Source organism: Rhineura floridana, chromosome 12, assembly GCF_030035675.1.
Source record: "Rhineura floridana isolate rRhiFlo1 chromosome 12, rRhiFlo1.hap2, whole genome shotgun sequence".
NCBI lineage: Eukaryota > Metazoa > Chordata > Lepidosauria > Squamata > Rhineuridae > Rhineura > Rhineura floridana.
Window position 1 is genome coordinate 15,602,951 of NC_084491.1, and position 21,208 is coordinate 15,624,158.

A 21,208-nucleotide genomic window follows, 5' to 3' on the forward strand; every position below is an offset into this window, starting at 1 on the left:
AATCTGTAAGTGGATGGATGGGAGAGAATAGGCTGAAGCTGAACCCCGACAAGACTGAGGTATTACTTGTGGGAGATAAAAGGAAGTTAGGAATTACTGACCTGATGCTTGATGGGGTAAGTTTACCCCTGAAGGACCAGGTCCGCAGTCTTGGGGTCATACTTGACTCCCAGCTGTCCATAGAGGCTCAGATTACAGCAGTGAGCTGGGCAGCTTGGTATCAATTACATCTGATACGGAGACTGCGTCCCTATCTTCCTGTTCACCTGCTCCCTCAGGTGATACATGCCCTGGTCTCCTCTCGCTTAGACTACTGCAATGCGCTCTACGTGGGGTTACCCTTGAAAACGGTCCGGAAATTACAGCTGGTACAGAACGCGGCAGCACGCTTGATTACGCATAGCCGTCGCTGGGATCATATCACCCCAGTGTTATTAGATCTTCACTGGCTACCAGTTGTCTACCGGGCCCAATTCAAGGTGTTGGTGTTGACCTTTAAAACCCTATACGGTTTCGGCCCAGTATATCTGAAGGAACGCCTCCAGAATCACCGATTGTGCCGCCTGACGAGATCAGCCTCGCAAGACCTTCTCTCGGTCCCACCGGTGAGAACAGCTAGGCTGGTACGGACCAGAGAGAGGGCCTTCTCGGTCGTGGCCCCCACCCTCTGGAACTCTCTCCCTTTCGATCTCAGACATGCTCCCTCCCTGTCCAGCTATCGCTGAGCCTTGAAGACCTGGCTGTTCAGGCAGGCCTACAAGATTGGGACAGATTAACTTATGTTACAATTGAATTAATGAATGGTTTTTTAGCTTGAAATTTGATTATGTTGATCTGTATGTATTGTTTTTATTCTTGTTGTTCGTCGCCTAGAGTGTCCCTAACCCGGACAGATAGGCGGCTGAAAAATAAAATTTATTATTATTATTATTATTACTATAATAATTGTCACTGGAAATCCCACGTTTCTTCCTTGTGTACAGAAGTTTCTGGGTGATAATTCAGCAAAGAGACCAGCAAGGAATATGTTCTTTCTTTCTTTCCCTGCAGCACGAGATAAATCTGAAAAGGCTTTTGGAATGGCTTTTGTGAAGCTGATGAATGCAGATGGTACTACTCTGCAAGATGGCAGACATAACTTAATAGTCTACAAGGTACTTTTATTTTTTTAAAAACCTTGTTGATCTGGAAAAAAATTGTTCTGACACAATGGCTGCATCCGGACACGACACTTAACTCCTAGTTTAACATGACAAAAATGAGCTGTGGTGAACCTTGGTTTCGCACACTTCTCCTCTCTCTTTCACAGGTGTGAATTTGAGAAGGAGACTGGAAAGTTCGGTTTTAGATTAATTACAGTTTAGCATTTCACCTCAGCCCTAAACTGTGGTCCTTGTTAACTATGGTTTTTTAAAACAAACCAGTTTCATAAACCATGGTTTGAAGCTGACTTTCTTCAAGTAAACATGACACAACAGGTTTGGATGATGTGACAAAGGAGGGAGGGAAAGAATGCAAGTTCATGGTGGGGAAGATACTAGAATCATTATCATAACACTAAACCATAGCTTAACATGAAGTTATATTCTGTCCAAACACACTCACCATTGCATAGAAAGAAACAATAGAATTCCGGCAGCTTGTAGCTAATATTACAGTGACATAGAGTCTGAAGTTATCTTCACTATTCTATTGACAGGGTGAGAACAAGAAAATGGAAGATGCTAAGTTTTACTTAACGCTTCCTGGCACCAAGGTGGAGATGGAGGACAGAGATGGTCTCCCAGCCAAGCATAATGTAACCAACTTTACCCCACCCAAAGACAGTACCAAGGACAGTTTTCAGATTGCAACTCTCATCTGTTCTACGAAGCTGACACAGAATGGTAGGTTTGACTGCTGGTTCTGTGTAACTTACTTAGCTTTTTCCAGCCTGGGGGATGAGTAAAATCCAATGCAGGACACTGACTGAAGTCCCCCCCCCCCGATTTTGGGAAATGCACTTGACCTTCCTTGTGGTTTCTGAGACTTTTCCTGGCATTGCCCATTTGCTTCTTTGCCCATCTTCACAAACCGTAAGGACTGAAAACAGAAACGGACTACCGTCAAGTTGATCACAACTTATGGCGACCCTATGAGTAGGGTTTTCATGGTAAGCGGTATTCAGAGGCTTGCTTTCTGAAATAACTGAAGCTGTGAAGGATGCTGAATTCTGTTCCCAGTACTAAAGCTGCAGTCCTATCCCTAATTATCTCGGTGTAACCCCATTGAGGTTGGTGGGGCTTACATCTGTGTAGACATGTACAAGATTGTGTTGTAAATGGCACATTTCAAAACTTTTCCCCCTCCTCTTCCAGCAAAGCTGATCAACATGTGAAAGTTGCCTTCATGGGTGTGCTGCCTGTTCAATAAATGAGCGCCAGACAAACTAAGGTTAAGACTGGATGCCAAGATGATGCACCCAAGGTGCTGTGCTCTCTAGAACTGTTCTTTTTTTATATTAGCTGATGCCAGAAATAAAGCATTGTTTCCATCTTTGTCCTGTACTGCAACTATTACAGGAAATCAGCTGTACTGCTTATTGCAATCTTTCTCTCCCCCCCCCCCATTTTGCCCTTGCCAGTTGACCTGCTGGGATTGCTGAATTGGCGTTCCAACTCCCAAAACATAGGTCACAACCTGAAGAAGCTAATGGAAGTGGAAGGAGGAGAAATCGTCAAGGTATAATAAGATTACAGGTTTGCAAATATACGGGACATACCTCTTAAGTTTATCATTTGAAGGCTTTCGTTGGAATAGAGCATCTGATTAAATTTTATTCCCATGGGTGTGCTGGACCAGGGAACTGAGAATGGTAGTGGGCTGACCTAGATAGTGTCAGACAAGATTTTAAATAAGTAGAGGTGGTCAGCTCAACAGATTACCCGCTGCAGCATTGTCATGGTTGTTAAATGATAAGCATTATTATTGTGCTAATGTTTGCATCCATGTGTCTTTTTGCAATCTTATAATTGAATCATCCATGCTAATGTGAGGAGCCTTTGGCCCTCCAGATATTGTTGAACTTCAACTCCCATCATCCCTGGCCATTGGCCATGCTTGCTTGTAGTTCAGCAACATCTGGAGAGCCAGAGGTTCCCCACACTTGCAGTCCTGGGAGAGACAAAAACTCAACTTGCTGCACATATCCTTTGCAAGCATGCATGTTTTTTGTTTTCAGAGCTGAAATGCAGAATTGTGGGGTACACTTGTGGGGTACACACTTCATGCAGGGCACCAGCCATAACCCAGCAACACAAGAGCCCAGATTTTCCCATTTCAACTTGTGTGCTTGAATAGCATTGTTCCCTGTATGCACAATGATGGACTCTGTCAATTAAACATTTCCTGTCATGCTAATCCCATATGACTGAGTAACACCTCTCTGGTTGCTAAAAGATGTAGAGATAAAAGGGAATGGGGATCATACGAGCTACAGCACCACCTTATTTATCACCACCCATTTCTGTTCCTCCTCCCCATCTCTAGTTCTTGCAAGACACGCTTGATGCACTTTTCAGCATAATGATGGAGATGTCTGACAATGAATCCTATGACTTCCTTGTGTTTGATGCTCTGGTAAGTTGTTCTGACCATGTCGCCCTCTTTAGGTCTTCATTAACTCTCAAAACGAAAAACTTGTAAATCAAGCAGGTCACAATTTCTTCCCAGTGGCAGGCCAACACATGGAGAGCTCTTGCTCTTGTGCATTTATAGAGAGTGTTCTATATTATGGAACAACCTATCTTCTAGGTTTTTTATTATTATAATAATAATAGTGTCTGAGCTTTTGTCCCCTTCTGAAATGAATGTTTGAGAGACTTTGAGTTTTATGGCAGCTCTCATGATTTCGAGCTTTAATATGTTGTTACTGAGTCATGGGTGTCCACCAGAAGGTTAGAGAGGGGAAGGGAAATAGTTCCCATATTCCCAGTTTTTACTTTTTTGAAAAATAGTAAGGGTGGAACCCACTGTAGCACTAAATTAAAGTCACTTAGTGGTATACTTGTTCCACTGGTGAAATGTTTACACCAGTGGAATGTTGTTGCACAAGAGAATGCATAAGCAGGTTGCTGGCAACTTGGTTATGCAATAGATTGTGCAATCTGTTGCACAACCAGTTTCTGCTAGTGCAGTTGCTGTGCTGGATTCCTCTGTTGCACAGCATTTAAAACTTACCCGTGCAAAAGTCCTTCTGCTGGTAGACAGAGAATGTTGCATACAGCCCCACATTTCTAGCATTTGTGGAACCTGCTATATAAGGCAAAATGTGCGGGCACTATTCTCCTTATTTGTTACTTGCCTGCTCCCATCTTTCAGTGTTTGTAGCTAATGAATGAAGTCATAGCAGTGGAGGACATTTAGGAAAGCAGATCTAGCCAATTAGACAAAGAGGAAACTGGAATGCAGCACCCATTATCTAGGCTCTTGGCTTGTTATTAAGCCTTTTCTGCTGGTCTTCTCTGGTAGAGAAGTGATTGCTGCCCCAGAGAAAATAATTTATGCATCCAGGTGTTTTCTGATGCTAGTTGTACCTAGGTGTTTTCTGAACAGGAGCTCAGGAACCTACACTGTCTTGATCTGGGATCTGTTTGCAGAGCCCCGAACATCCAGCAACATTGTTAGAAATTCAGTAATTTGGAAAAGATCTTGTTTCTAGTCCTCATGATTGTGATTAGAAAAGAAAAGGGATCATTCACCTGTTCTGAAATGCTTTCACTTTCTGCACAAAAACTCTGTGTGTGTGTATAGATTATCAGAACAGGGAGTATGTTCAAATTGTAGTCAGGGTTGAAGCCACTAAGGTGGGCAGTCTGATGTCTATAGGCAATCTATGACATCAGTACAGAGTTTTGTTTAAAAACCAGCCTTGTGACTTTTCTCCTGTACTACTGCTGAGGTGCAGTGTTGCACAGAGCACAAAACCTGAACCGCAAGCACCCTTTGATTAATCACCTTATCCAGTTGAGATGGCTAAGGCAGTTTAGGAAGTTTTGGGGCACCTGCTGTTGATTTAGCCGAAAACACGCAGCATGGCATGACACTGAAAGCAAAGGTCCAAAACAGTGTTTGTTGGCCATGCCGTTTATGGCTTCCATCTTTCTTTTTTAAATAGGTATTTATTATTTCCCTGATTGGAGACATCAAATTTCAGCATTTTAACCCTGTGCTTGAAGCTTACATTTACAAACACTTCAGCGCCACCTTGGCCTTTGTGTAAGTACACCATTTTTGTTGCATTGCTGAATTGCATAATTTTGCCATAAGATGACTTGTTTATTATTTATTTATTAAATTTATACCCCGCTGTTCCCCCTAGAAGGAGCCCAGGGCAGCAAACAAAACTCTAAAAGCAATTTAAAACATCTTAAAAGAAAAAGACTTTAAAACTTATTAAAACAAAACATCTTTAAAAATATATTTAAAAAAAACATGTTTTTTTAAAAAAAGATAACAGAGATGGCGCCTGTCTGATTTTTAAGGGAAGGGAATTCCAAAGGGTAGGTGCCACAGCTCTAAAGGTCCACTTCCTATGTTGTGTGGAACGGACATCCTGATAAGATGGTCTCTTCAGGAGGCCTTCACCTGCAAAGCACAGTGATTGGCTGTGTATATAAGGGGTAAGACTATCTTCCAAGTGACATGCCTGCCATGTGTTTCAAACTGTGTGGCTTTCATCGGATCTCGACGTGTTAAGGTAGCAAGCTGCTTCAAATGAGTCCCTAATTTACAATCTTGCATAGCAAACCTTTATTTGGAAGGGAGTTGTTTCAACAGGAGGGATATGAATTTCAAGCTCACTTGCTAGTATGTTCAGTAGGGTGTGTGTGTTTGCACTTCACCTACTGGAGGCAGCAGCTTTCTAGGGTTTTAGACAGCGGTCTTTCCAAGGCCTCTCTGGAGACACCAGGGATTGAATCTGGGACTGTCTGCATACAAAGCATTTTCTGAACCTCTGAGCTATGGCCCTTCCTCTCGGCTAACTTTCCAAACATAGCCACCTTTGCTTCAGTTGACCCTTTAAAATGAACTGGATTTCTTCCCTGTACTCTAGAAAACACCTTTAGAAGGAAAGGAAAACCCAACTAATCAATGCCAAACTTAAGAAAGAAGATTAGGAAGATTCAGGACAAATGAAAAAAGAAATACTTCTTTACACCTTGCATAGTTAAGCCAATGGTTCCCCCACTTTTTGCCCCACGGACATTTGAAAATTGCTGAGTGTCTTGGTGGACTCCTTAGTGGTTTTTCTACCTGTTGTATCAATTGTAATTCCATAGAATTCAAATGATAACACAATAAAATGCAACATGAAAAATAAAAGAAGCAATGAAAATACCATTAAAAACCAATGTGAATATTCAAGGCGATGGCAGGGCTGGATTATCCATTAGCTTAGTAGGCTGAAGCCTAGGGGCCCGGAGCTCTTAGGGGCCTGTGGGGCACTGGCCTGAGGGCCCCTGGAGCTACAGAGGGCCCTCCGCTCTTCTTCCGCGATCTGCAGAAGCAGGACAGGAGCCGCAGATCGTGGGACAAGAGCTTCCGAACCGTCCGCCATCCCCCCGCTTCACTTACCTTTTTCTCCGCTGTTTTTTGCGGTTTGCCATCAATCAAGATGGCAGCCAAGGTTTCCCTAAAGGGCTGAAGCCTCTGCCACCATCTTGGTTGATGGCATGCATGCGTGCCTAAGAGGAGAAGGGGGGCCCAAACACCAATCAGCCTAGGGGCCCTCCTCAGCTTAATCCAGCCCTGTGTGATTGATGTGCCATCTCCTCTCTTCAACCACAAATCCACAGATATGCCGTGGACCACCACCTGAATGAGGCTCACAGACCACTGGTTGTCCAGAGGACCACAATTTAGGAACCCCTGGTTAAACTATGGAATTTGATTCCCACGAGAGGCAGCGATGGCCACCAACTCACATGGCTTCAAAAGATTATTAGGCAAATTCGTGGAGGATAAGGCTATCAATGGCTACTAGCCATGATGGCTGTGTCTAGCTTCCACTGTCAAAAGCAGTATATTTCTGGGTAGCAGTTGCTGGGAATCACAAGTGGGGAGTGTGCTGTTGCCCTCGGGTACTGCTAGTGGGTTTTTCATAGGCTTCTGGTTGGCCACTGTGAAAACAGGATGGCCTGATCCAGCAGTGCCGTTCTTATATAAAACAGCAGCAAAGAACAGCAATGTGGCAATGCCTCTTAAGGCACTACTGAAAGTCTCTAGTCACTTGCAGGTTGTGCCACATGCTTCTGGACTTTTCTAGGCGCTCCTGGGCTGCTTGCTTGCCCCACCACACCACACCCACCACCCTTTGCTTTTGCTGCCCTCCAAGCCAGTATCCTGTTCCCGCTTTGCAGAAAAGCCATTATTCCTCTCTGGCTCTCATTATAAATAAACCTTGCCTCATGCCTTTCATTTACAGGCTTGATGTACTTCAGGTGTATTTTGGCTTGCCAGTTTCATGACATTGTTCTGTGACATTTGTGTGATGCCACCCAGATGAAAGTGTTGTGTGCCAAGGAAGTCGCTGTTAGCTGTGCGCTGCCAGCAGAATGAGCCCAACACGGCCCACAAACTGCTGTCAGCTGAGCCCCTTCCCTAAGGCTTTGCCGTGGATGCTAAGGCCAAGCTTCACGGGACTCAAAACCCAGTGATTCACTTGGACTGTTGGCCTGCCCATGTTCATTTTTCAAAAGGAACAAATTGGATTTCTCTCCCTCGCTCATCCCAGCAGTTCAGGGCTTGATTCATAACCTCACAACAATCCTCGTGGTTAGAGTAAGCTGGAACACGTTTGAGTTGTCTGAGACCACCCTGTGCACCATGCGGTGTGTGAAAAAGTGTGTCACTTAAGCTTATTTGGTAGTTATGTTTTTCATGTGATTGACACCGTGTGGCAAGAGAATAGGGCTGTACATGCCCTGCTGTCATGTCTGATGCTTTCTAAACCCTCATACTGGCTGCTGAATCCTGCTGAGTATGCGTGGGTTGAACAGACAGCCTGCAAGCCCATAGAAAGAACCCTTATTTTAGTTTTCCATGTTGTCTTTGAAGATCCTTGCTGTAAAAAATTGGTTTCAGAGAAATGGGCCCATGTCTCTGTTTAGGCTGAGAGCCTGTTTCACTGTTCTTCCAAGCAGACAGGATTGGGGAATCTTTTTCAGTCCAGGGGCCACATTCCCTGCTGAATAACCTTCCAAGGGCTACATGTCAGGGATGGGCGGGGCCAGCAGCAAAAAAAGGCGGAGCAACAAATGTAACTGTTACCAGTTGTACAGTGGACTAGTTTCGACACCAGGTGTGGTGAACCTTTGGCCCTCCAGATGTTGCTGAACTGTAACTCCCATCAGCACAGCAGGCACGGTCAGTGGCCAGGAATGATGTGAGATGTAATTCAGCAACATGTGGAGGGCCACAGAGTCACCATATCTGTTCTACTCAGTCACGCACATCCCTGTCTATCCTCTATCCAGACAAGCAAGAGGCATTATTTCAGTACAAGGCCACATTTAAATGGTGATGGGGGGTAGAAGGAAAGGGTGCAAAGCAAGGCAAGTGCAGGGGTGTGGCCTGCAGATAATTTTGGAGGCCTGATAAGGAGACCTGGAGGGCCACATTTGGTCCCCAGGCCTGAGATTTCTTATTTTTGGACTATCCTACTGTCACGTCTGATGCTCTCTACACCCGCACATTGGCTGCTCAGGGGAATCCTGTTGAGCATGCCCTCAGGAACAGCTTATGCCTGTTCAGCAGGCTTTCCCTGTATGGGCATGTCCCCTAGTGCATGGACAGTGTGGGGTAGAGCTAGAATGCATGGCCCCACTTTTTCTGTCCCCGTGCAGTTTTAATCACGTTGGTCATATGTAGGCAGAATAGGGCTACTGACTAATGGCTTATCCACGTGAAAGTGTTTAACAGAAAACAGAGGGTTGTATCCCATGCTGTCCTACACAGAGTAGACCCCTTGAAATTAATGGGCATGGCTAGCTTAGGTTCAGTAACTTCAGTGTATCTACTGTGAGTAAAACTAGCATCGGATACAGCCCGTGGTCTGAAGGCACCTGATGCAACAACTTTGCTGGTGGTAAGCTGGCCTGTGTCTGGTCCGTGTTTGGTTGGGAGACCACTTGGAAAACCCCACATGTGCCACAGTCCCAGGAAAGAAAAGAGGAAGGAGGCTCGAAAGGTGATGACAAAGCTTGTTGAAAGACGAAGGTCTTCAGTAGGCGCCGGAAAGATAACAGAATTGGCACCTGTCTGATATTTAAGGAGAGGGAATTCCAAAGGTTAGGTGCCACTACACTAAAGGTCTGCTTCCTATGTTGTGGAGAACAGACCTCCTGATAAGAGGAGGCCCTCACCTGCAGAGTGCAGAGATCGACTGGGTATAGAAGGGATAAGAGTCTTTCAGGCTGTGTTTGTGGTGATGGTAGTAGTAATAATAATAATAATAGTAATAATAATAGTAATAATAATAATAATAATAATAATAATAATAATAATTCATATATATTCATTCTGCAGTTAGATTTCAAACTTACTGGTCTGGATGGACAAATAATCTGACCTGGTATAAAACATTTTCATATGTTTCTAAAGCATGGCATGTGGTTCAGATAAATGGGTTAAGGCGCAACCCAGCACTCTCTTTTCCTCTTCCCTTGCTGTGATTGGCCCCTGCCTTTTCCTGGTTGGCATAGGAGCCCCACTAGGGATGGGGAACATATTCAGTTTTTTAATGCAGAACTTCCTAATTCACACTTTCCAAAACAATTTGTAAACCGAAACATGGGTACCCTTTGATATTTGCACTCTGAATTTTGCACTGCAGTTTTCCGACCAAGTAACGCATACAAAAATGTGTATACATGAACGTATGTATGAAAATTTGCATTGTATCAGGGCAGATTACTTGCAAAAATCTACATATTGGGAACAATGCACTAAAACACTGGAGAATTTTCATGAGGACATTTTAAAAAGAAAATGTGTAAACGAATACAGAAATGTGGAGAACTGAATTTATGATTGGAAAAATGAGAAACCGAAACTGACAAATTTGTCCACCCCAACTTAGCTCCCCATTTATTTTTCTTTTGCTCTAGAAAACTTACCAAAGTTCTGAACTATTACGTTGGAAATGCGGATGACTCGAGCAAGACGGAATTGCTCTTTGCTGCTCTGAAAGCCTTGAAGTACCTGTTCCGGTTCATAGTTCAGTCGAGAGTACTGTACCTAGGGTAAGTGAGAGATGGAAAACAGGCATTTCATTTGTGCTTCTGTTCAGCTACTATTATTTATACCAGCCTTTGGGTCCCCAGGTGTTGCTGGACTACAACTCCCATCAGCCCCAACCAGCATGGCCAGTGGTCAAGAATGGTGGGAATTGTAGTCCGTAGACATCTGGGGACCAAAAAGTTGGAAAAGGCTGAAATTTATATCCCACTTTTCCACCAAGGATCTCAAGCTTATTCCCCTCCCCATTTTATTCTCACAGCAACCCTTTGAGTCGGTTAGGCTGAGAGACTATGACTGGCCTAAGGTCACCCAGTGCACTCCCATCACTGAGTGCAGATTTGAACACTGGTTTCCCAAGTCTTAGTCCAACGCTCTTGATTGCTACTACACCACACCTGCTCTCTATGCACCTGTGCACATTGTTAGCTACCATGCAAATTATTAGGATCTTATTACCCTATTACTTATGCGGATTCTATGCTCACATTCAGTCAAGATGGATGGACGTCACCTCCAGGATCCAGAGGCAGCATGTCTCCAAATACCAGTTGCTGGGAAACAATAGTGTCATGTTCTGCTTGGGGGCTTTTCATAGGCATCTGGTTGGCTGCTGTGAGAACAAAATAGGCTTTTGGTCTGATCCAGAAGGTCTCTTTTTATGATCTTATGGTACTGAGTACAGGAGTCTCAGCATTAAGAGAACCTTGGCTTTTATTTAGTCCTTTTGGTTGCATATATAGGTTTGGGGGTGAAACTTCAGAAGATTGTCCTGAGCAGGATTTACAGTGGTTGGAGGGTTCTGCGCAAATCTTTGCCCATCTCCGTGATTAAGAGAAACTGAATTGAGGTCAGAAAGGGATAGTTCATCACAAAAGCTCTAACCACCACTGCCCCCCCCCAAAATGAAAAAGCCACTTGTCAGATATGCAGTGACATGGATTTCTGCATTGAACAAGGGGTTGGAATCAATGGTTTTATAGGTCCCTTCCAACTCAACTATTCTATGATTCTATTAAAACCATCTTAATTTGAGCTAAGGACCACCAGAATTTACCCCAGAACCTATTTCTGGCTGCCTGAGCAACACATGCTTCAGTATCTCACATGGAATAGTAACAAAAAAAGAGAGAGCTTTTGAACTAAAGAGTTGGGTCCCACAAAACAAAATACCTTAAACTGTCAAAGGCCAGCATATCTTTTGTGCATAACCATAGCCAGATGGACAGATTAGGTGAAAGAGCTTATCTTTCTCCCCTCCCCCTCCCCCCCCCAAATTACACAGCCATGAGGACTACTAATTTTAAAACAAAGGTTCTCAGCCATCGAACTTCTATTTCAGGCTCAAGGTGTTATTCTGAGCATATAAAGTCACAGATGCTGAAGAACTCTGAGTAAATATTCTATTTTCCTTTATTAAGAAATTTAATCATTCCCAGAGATTCTCATTTTACAATATAATGTTCAAGGAACAGAGCAAAGTTTTCTTTCTTTCTTTCTTTCTGGAACTAGATTCAATGCAGTAGAGTTACAGGAATTCCCCATGATTTTTATGCATCATTTATTTCCAGAGAAACTTTGCCTTATTGCAGGAAAGCCCAATTCTGTTCAGGGTCAAATGAATGGAAATAAACCAGGTCTTTGTTTCATACCAACATTAAATACAGAACCGATCCCCCCCCCCGCTTATTTCGTCTTGTGCTTCTCTTAGGCAGCAATCCTAAAGACACTTCTGAGGGAGTTAATTAACAGCTAATTAACAGTGCAATGGTCTACTCTGCATGTTTACTCAGAAGTAAATCCCATTGTATTTATTTGCATTTCTTAGAGCATGTAAGTGTACACAGGACTGCAGTCTAGGAGCATTATTCAATCCTCACTGGTGGGACTTTGCAGAGGAGCAGAGTCACTACCTCATCTAAGCCCAGCTGCTCACTGCAGTGGAAGGTGTGGGGGGAAGCAGGATGATTGGCTCTGAACCCTCTGTCGGCTTCAGGTTTGGTGTGAGAAAGGCTCAGGAACCAGCAGATCTCAGGCCTGCTCTACCCTGCCCCCTAAGGGATATTCTGCCCTAAGAATGCCTCATTTGGGGGATTTCCGATGGCCCTTTACTGGCGTGGATACCACAAGCGGGCCTCCCAAAACCTGCATGTTTGGTGGCTGGCAGGAGGAGCTGAGTGGAGGTTCACCTCTGCTCAGTCCACACACACACAATCCAGCCCAGCATTCGGTTGGTTTGGATCGCTCTGCCCTGATTTTGGTTTTTCTCTCTGTCCCAAGGCCGGAAGATTCTGTTCATCTATTGAATAGCTTTTGCTGCACCCCCTTACTTAAAAAGCTGTATGTATAAAATAAAATGACCGTATCTTGAAGAAATTTAACCATAGTAGGTATGCTGAATTTTCCAAAAGCTAAAATCTTCAGGTGCTGAATTCTTCTGTCCAGTACCAGTTCTTGTGAGGGCCGATTGAAAAATCATTAAGTTAAAATAATTAAAAATCATATGCTAAGGGTTTGTGCATGTAGAAAATTACGGGCTGACACGTGTTGGGCTTTTTTGAAAAAACCTTGCAATAAAACCAGTTTTTTTAAAAAAAACCCTCAGCATTCTGGTCCTTGACCCCTTTTTCTACATGTTATATTGGATGCTCACCACCCCTTATCGACTAAGGGTTTGTGCAGACAGCCCAGATCACACAGTGACAATATGCACTACACTAATGATAGCCTCTAAAATTGGAGGGGGAGAGGCTCGGGAATCTTTAAGGCATTACAAGTTAAACCTACTGTTAGCCATAGTGGCTATCTTCTACCTCCTCTATCAGAGGCAGTATGCCTTTAAATACCAAGTGGCTGGGAATCGCAGGTAAGGAGAGCACTGTGGCACATGGGTCCTGCTTGCAGGCATCTCACAGGCTTCTGGTTGGCCTCTACAAGAACAGGATGCTGAACTAGATGGGCATTTGGTGTGATCTAGCAGGGCTCGTCTTACGTTCTTGCCTTCCTGAAGCTTGAACCCAGCTTGTTATGGTTCGCCTGCAGCCACCACTGTCTGCAGAAGATTGCCCTCCCTGCCTCCGGTTCCTTCCCCCAACTTTCCCAAAACGTCTCTTGGCAGAGGATTGTGAAGAGGGATTTAGCAGGAGCTTCACCGTGAACACCTGGATGCACCAGTGGGGTAACCATTTCCTCTGCGGAAGCTGAGAAATAGAATTCCCATTGCTGTCTGCTTAATTGTTTGAGCTGAGAGACACCGGAATCTCCTTTTCCTAGGCTCCCTGGGGCAGTGGATATTTCTGGGCTAATTATAAGGCAAGAGTCAGGGATGGAGAACTTGCAAATCACTAATGGACCCTCGCTTTTAAAATACGTGCTAGAAGTTGAGACATGTTGATTTTCAGCGGGTTTGCGTTGTATTGAAATAGCTTGTAAAAGGTTCAGTGTGTGGTTAGATCATGACTAAATGCAACCCAAAGAAAAAACACTTTTGAAACCAGGTTGGACCAGGAGACATGACTTTGCAGTTCAGATGCACAACGAACAGTTGGAAAGAGAAGGCCTGCATCCACCCCATGCCTTTAAAGCACATTTAAATCACTTCCCTACCCCCACTAAAAGAATCCTGGGAACTGTAATTGCTTAAGGGTGCTGGGACTTATAGCTCTGTGAGGAGTAAACTATAGTTCACAGGATTCTTTTTTGGGGGGGGGAATATGGTTTAAATGCATGGTGTGGATGCAGCCTAGTTCAGCATGCACAAGCCCACTGGAAAGTCCCCCTGTCTTGGCTTGAAGAGGGTTAACACACAAAGCCAATCCTCAGAGGCATCTGTCCTGCTTTGAGAAGGAAAGCATAAAGAAAAAGCCACATCTATAATCATCATTATTTTTAACTCTGACCAGCAAATGGATAATTTGGGTGGGGTGTTCGTTTTCTTTTCTTTTTAGATTTTACGGGAAAAGCGAAGATGGAGACGAGTTTAACAATGCGATTCGCAAGTTGTTCCTCTCTTTTAACATCCTCATGGACCGGCCTCTTGAGGAGGCTGTCAAGATCAAGGTTAGCACAAGCCTGTTTCCATTATCTGAAACTGACGTGGCTTCAGTCGCAAGGGCTTCCTTCTGTGTCCCAGAAGTGGCCAAGCTGTGGCTGACTTTCTCAAATGCTGCTGAGCTACAACTCCCAGCCAGCATGGCCAATGGTCAGTTATAAGAGGAGTTGTAATCCAGCAACATCTGGAGGGTCCTGCGTTCTGATCCTGATTCAATACAAATTGTAATACAATAAAATAATATCTTGTTTTGTTTCTGTATTTGCAATGGCCTGTCGTTCAAGCAATAAAGTTGACTGACTGACAATAAAATAAACATAAAGATTTTTAAAAGAAATAAAAATAATATTTAAAATAGTATAGCGTCTAGCACAACCCATCACAATTGCTACAACAGTCAACAAGAATCATTAAGTGACTGTCTGCGGGGGACATTTTTGGGGAACCACTGGTATAAACCATTCAATTTCTAACTAGAGTTATCTGCAGGGATGGTGGAAGAAGAAATTTGTTTAATGTTTGGACCGTTCAGATCCAGATTTTGTCAGAATTTAGGAACTGACTGTAGGAACTTCTCTGACATGCGTGAAGCATAATAAACAGTTGATTACCAGGAGCGGAGCATGCCTCCTTTCTGTTTCATTTTCCTCTGTGCTTTCTCCCCCCCCCCCTTTTGCCCGCCTGACTCAGTAGAAGACAGTTTCCTTTGTTCCTGTGTTCTTAAGTCTAATTTTTAGAGTGGAGAGCTTCACCTTTTATTCTCCCCTTCCTCCTTTATCTTACAGGGTGCTGCCTTAAAATATTTACCAAGCATCATCAACGATGTCAAACAGGTCTTTGATCCGGTTGAGCTCAGGTAGCTGCAAAACATTTTTTCCCCTCCTTATATCAGGCAGAGAAATTTTTGGAACCTGCCCTAAGCCAGACAAGATGGATTAGTTGTTGCAAAAGGACAGAATAATAGCCAAGCGTTGTAAGGGTTTCTTTCTTTCTTTCTTTCTTTCTTTCTTTCTTTCTTTCTTTCTTTCTTTCTTTCTTTCTTTCTTTCTTTCTTTCTTTCTTTCTTTCTTTCTTTCTTTCTGTTGGATGGATGGACAATCTACAAAGGTTTTCAAGATCAGTTCTAAAAACAAAACCGTGTGTGCGTTGGGGTGGGGGGTGGGGTGGTTAGCCCTGTTATGCTGTTAAGGAGCCCATATAGAATTGACAGTGGTGTTCTGTAGCTGGAATTATGCAAAAAAGAACCAGTGCAGATTTTTACCTTCAGAACGTCACTCCCTCTAACAGTGAATTCGGGTGGTGAATGCCGACAGTAAGGGTAGGCGTAGAGACACAACTTGTGATTGTGCTGCATCCCCAGCTCTGTTTTCTGAAATCTGAATGCTAGTCAAACTCTGCCCCTTTTTATTCCAAAACCCGGGGAAATGCAGCTCTAGAGCATTTCTTCCTGAAATCAGCTTCACTCAGAAGTTTGGTAGATCAATAAAAAACACTTTGCAGAGACAGTGATTGGCCCAAAGCTTTCCTGTGGGGCGGTCCTTAAAGGTCTGAGATCACCAGCAGGGAATGGAGATGTGTCTAGCCATAGCCAAATGTGTGTTAAACACATTTTAAACCAAAGCCAGAGAAAACTGCCTGGCTGCTTTTGAAGCAGCTCGTGTGTCTGCAGCTTTAGAGAGCTGAAAAGGCACCATTGAGGAGCAAGAGGGATGCATTGACAGACTTGGGGGAAACTCAGCTTTGCAAAAGTACAAGAAGTCTATAAAAAGGAAAAACCTGGTCTCCCATGTTTCAGTGAGAGGAAAAACTTCCATATTTTCAAACCTGCTTTCCCCATAATGAGGACTAGATCTTGTTTCTGAGATGATAGTTGAATATCTCATGGTGCTAAATTCTGCAGCCCTCAGCGCTGAATCCTGTGCTTGCATGAAATCATGGGATATACCCAGCTGTTGTTACGTGTGTCCAGCAGAGATGAAGAGTAAACAAAGGTGCTCTGTGTCCAAAATCAGATAAGGGCAAGTTCAGTAGCAGCAGGTTAGCCAAGCACAACATTAAATGGGGAGGCAAAAATCTTCCAAGGCTGCCAGTCAATCTGTCTATGGTAGAAAATGAATTTTGACATAGTAGAAAGAGCGTAGTAGCTTCTTCAGACCTTGAGTGTACGAGACATCAATCCAAGCCTTCCAAAGGGAAAAATGCCCCCAGTCCCAGCAGCTAAAACCCAACTACTCTGTGGGGGAATGTTTCCGTGCGCAAGTGGAAATCCATATACTGACGGAATGAGTGGATTGTATACCACCTTTCATCAGGTGTACCACCATCCGAGATGTGATGGGTATTTACCAGGGAAAGGGCCTTTTTCAGTGGTGATCAAGTAACCCCCTGCCAACGAGGCTTGCCTAGCGCTAACCCTGATAAGATTTTAGTGCCAGAGGAAGATTTATTATTATTGTGGTGATGATGATGATGATGATGATTAGTAGTAGTAGTGGTAGTATAACTTTCAATAATATAAAATTTAATGTAACAGAACATGTTTTTATCTTCATGGATGTGGCTCTGATGCTTTTCATCCATCTTGTTCCTTTTAGTATGTGCCCGTTTGCTTTAAATTCTGTTTGTTGTGTGTTCTGATTGTTTAAAATGTATTTTTAATAAGCTGCCCCAGGAAATGGGTGCAATAAAAATCCCTGTAATAAATAAATAAATCTTCAGCTGAAGCAGTCTTGAAAATGTGAATAGGACCCCCAAAAACACGTTCTCTCTGTCCACACTCTGCTTTTCAGCATCCTCTTTAGCAAGTTTATCCAAAGCATCCCTGACAATCAGCTCGTCAAACAGAAGCTCAACTGCATGACGAAGGTTGTGGACAGTGAACTATTCCGTCAAGCTGGTGAGCCTTCTTTTTCCTCACTTTCCACCGAGCTTTAAGGTCTCCATTTATTTTTGCAATATTTATATGCTGCCCAATAACAAAAGTGCTCTGGGCAGATTACAAATAAGAACAAAGACTGTAAGGTATAAAGATAGGACATAAAACAAACAAACAAATATAAAACCAAGAAAAATTAAAGCTGGTTCAAACCAGTAGTAGAGGATAATAACAATGCAAAAGATCTGGAGAGCACTAAACGTTCATCAATCTACCTATCTGGAAAGCCTGGGGCTATAAAACAGTCTTCACCTGGCTCTAGAACGACAACAGTGTAAGTGCCAGGTAAACCTCTCTGTTTTTTTCTGGCCAGTTGAGTTAGACATGGGAGACCAGTTGGTGTAGGGAGCTTTGCAGAACTCCTTGGAGGGGAAGAACCGTAGATCAGTGGTAGAGCCTTGCCTGCAGAAAGCCCCAGGTTCAATCCCCATCTTCTCTAGGTAGGACTGGGACGATTCCTAAGTGAAACTCTGGAGAGCTGCTGCCAGTCAGAGTCAACAATATTGGAGTGGATGGATCGATAGTCTAAGGCAGCTTTCTATGTTCCTATGTTCTGTGTTTCACTTGTGGCACTTGTATTGGCGTCAGCACTCAACGGTCTAATAAAGAAGGAAGAGCCATTGGTGCTGCAATATTGTACTGCTATACTAGAGCAAGGGCGGAGAACCCCGTATAGGCTGAGGGCCACATTCCCTTGTGAGGAACCTTCCAGGAGCCACATTAAAGTGGTGGATGGGGCCAGGCGCAAAAGTGGGCGGAGCAATAGATGTGATTCTTCCCTTTGCACAATAGCCTTCATTCTAGCCACACATGTACACCTCCATGCTCCATCCAGACAAGCAGGAGGCGTGATCACAGTTCAAGGTCACATTTCAGGTTAAGTGAAACAACTCCAGTAGGGTGTGGATGAGGAGTGTGCCTTGTGGAGGGGCATGGCCTATGGAAAACCTAGAGAAGCGTGGAGGGCTGCATTTGGCCCCTGGACCTGAGATGCCTCAGCCCTGTACTCGGTTGAGGCTGGTCCATCAGGGCAAGTGGGACTCGGCCACACCAACCTCAGTCTGTCCTTAGCCAGCCCCTGCTTACCTGCCTGCTTTCCTATTTACGGCCAGTCCAGGGGGTGGCCGGTCAGCTTCCCCCTCCTCAATCTCAGTGTTTCCCTTGTGGAACTTAACAAGGAATGGGGTGGGGACAAAACTAGAATTAGTGGGCTCTGGCTCCCACCTACTCGTGGTCTCCTTGCCTTCCGCCCAACCAGTCCCAAAAGCCACTGTCTGTGCTAGGGGAAAGAGTGAGCTCTTGGTTCCGCTGACAGTGATCTGATTGTGCTGAGTGTTGCTGTGATCTTTCTCTGATAACATCTACTTTGTACAGAGTTAGACTTAACCTTCCCCAGGCCATGGATGACCTTGCACCTGCCCCATCTCCTTTTTTTCGCCTTGCAGAGCAGACCAAAACATTAGGCCACAACACCAGGCCCTGTCTCTCATCTAATAAACTCTCTCTTGTTTGCGTGCCTAGAAACAAGGCACTTGGAATGGTAAACCGATGAAAAACAGGAAGCTTTTTTGTTGTAGCCGAACTAGTATCCTCACAAACAATAGTAAATTGGCCCGCATTTTATTTATTATTTTATTTGAAGATGTTCTGTTGTCCATATTTAATGGTACATTCATGCCATTTATGTTGTACCATTTGGATCTTCTGTTCATACAGAATTGCTGCATCCTGTGTGGTTTGATGGTCTGCTTCCTTATTTTATTAATGAGGGCTCTATTTCAGTTCTGGTCATTAGGTTACGAATTGCCTCTGATACGCACAGAAAGCTCATGGTGATGGCCTATCTGCATGAATAGTTAGTATCTGAGAAGGGAAATTTCCCTTAGCAAAGCCAAGGGAATTGCACTATAGATTGCAGAAATTCTCGCTCATGGAAGCTGTCTATCACTCTCCTGTGAGTAAAGTCTGGTTGTGAGTAAATAATTTGTGTGAGCAGTTGCTTGCACGAATCACAGCTGATTCAGAGCATGACTGGTCTCTTAGCTTTTACTGATAGATCAAAAATAGAATGGACCTATCAAGTTCTGAAATAAGGTGTGGGGATTGTTATTTTAACAACACGTTCATGTAGTGTGCAGCCTAGCGGTTGAAATCACACACTGGTAGATATTAGCACATTGCAATTACACGAAAGCTAACAGATCCTATGCAGAACAGCTCAAGGTACTCAGAAGAAATTTTGTGAAGACTGTGCTTTTTTCCCTCCCTGAGCTAAGCAGATACTGATGCACCACAATGGTTTAAACCTGAGAAACACAGAGTTATGTAATTGTTATAAAGCAAGTGAAAGAACCAGAGGAGGAGGCCCCTCAATGAAACATATGTATATAATTTCTTTATAACAGTCAAGTAGATGTTTTATACAAGTAGATTGAATGTTGATGAATACTTCAGATAGTGTTTACATTTCAATGCTTCATCAGAAATTGATCCTTTCATGGTTTCATACTATTTCCAGACTGCGTATTACTTCACTTAGGCTTTATACTGTAATAATTGTTTATCCAGCTTTGCACTGTATTGCATTCTCTTGTGTTATTTGTCATTGTACCTTAATTACTGTATGCACAGCTTTATACCATTGTTGCATTGTTGCAAAGCAGCCACCCCCAATCTGGTGTCCTCTAGATGATGTTGGACTACAACTCACATTAACCACGGCCATTAGATGATGGGCATTTTAGTCCACCAACATATGGAGGGCACCACGTTGAGAAGGCTTTTATAATAAGTGAAAATGTGTTTGTCAGCAGGGGGGGAGTTGAGTACTGCATCATGGACTATATCAGATTGTCTTACACTACTTAGACTTTCTGGAGGGGACTGAAAGTGGGTTAATGTCATAGGGTTGCATTCAACATTGGTTACACTCAGAGTAGACCTGCTGAGTAACTGAAATCATCCGGAGGAGCTCTATGAGTTGTCCTTTGTGTTACAGAGACAGCCAGTGTGGTGTAGTGGTTAAGGTGTTGGACTATGACCTGGAAGACCAGGGTTCGAATCCCCACACAGCCACGAAGCTCACTGGGTGACCTTGGGTCAGTCACTGCCTCTCAGCCTCAGAGGAAGGCAATGTAAAACCACCTCTGAATACTGCTTACCATGAAAACCCTATTCCTAGGGTCGCCATATGTCGGAATCGACTTGAAGGCAGTCCATTTCCATTTTGTGTTACAGATTGCCAACTGACCTCACTTAGAAGTTGGGCGTTTAGTGTCACTGGTCCCTTGCTGTGGAACACTCTGCCAGCAGAGATTCATGGGTTTGACCCTCAGGTGTCTCTTGAAGACTTTTTTTTATATTGACAGGCCTTTACAGCATTTTAATTTTTATTTTGATTAACCGATCACCTTAATGATCATTGGTATTTTTCTTTTTTTTTCTAATGGTGTTTTATGTTTTAACATAGTAAACCACCCTGACATTTTTATATATATACAAGGTAGTGTAGAAATACTTTTGTAAAAATAAATAATAAATAAAATAATGCATACAATGAACTTAGGTCCATTCATTTTAATGCACCTACTTTGAGTAGAACTCAGTTGGATACAACCCATAAAGCACCTGGTTCTGCTTATAAGCAAGTTTTGTTTTTCTGGAAAATGGGTACATTAGTAAGTTCAAACACACGCTGCCTGACATGCTGTTCCTTTATCGTATTTCCTCGTTATGCTTCACAGAATGCCGAGATGTTCTCCTGCCATTACTTGTAGACCAGTTAAGTGGTCAGCTGGATGATAATTCCAACAAACCTGATCATGAAGCCTGTTCACAGCTCCTTAGTAATATCCTGGAGGTTTTGGATCGGAAAGAGGTGGTGAGCATCTGTATGACTGTGACTTTTTATTGTTCCAAAGGAGTCATTGTGAAGCCCATGACTC

The 21,208-nt window shown here is 43.5% G+C and overlaps 1 protein-coding gene across 2 annotated transcripts in view; it reads left to right on the top strand.

Annotated features, from left to right (window-relative positions):
* The window catches only part of DOCK5 (dedicator of cytokinesis 5), a 201,228-nt gene that overhangs the window by 103,086 nt on the left and 76,934 nt on the right, over window positions 1-21,208 (top strand). For both annotated transcript variants that reach the window (XM_061593185.1, XM_061593184.1), the window contains exons 17-26: window positions 1,051-1,154; window positions 1,700-1,886; window positions 2,624-2,721; window positions 3,529-3,618; window positions 5,156-5,256; window positions 10,149-10,283; window positions 14,226-14,337; window positions 15,115-15,185; window positions 17,119-17,225; window positions 21,008-21,144. In XM_061593185.1, the coding sequence (XP_061449169.1) occupies window positions 1,051-1,154; window positions 1,700-1,886; window positions 2,624-2,721; window positions 3,529-3,618; window positions 5,156-5,256; window positions 10,149-10,283; window positions 14,226-14,337; window positions 15,115-15,185; window positions 17,119-17,225; window positions 21,008-21,144 (1,142 nt within the window). The remainder of the gene's footprint in view (window positions 1-1,050; window positions 1,155-1,699; window positions 1,887-2,623; window positions 2,722-3,528; window positions 3,619-5,155; window positions 5,257-10,148; window positions 10,284-14,225; window positions 14,338-15,114; window positions 15,186-17,118; window positions 17,226-21,007; window positions 21,145-21,208) is intronic.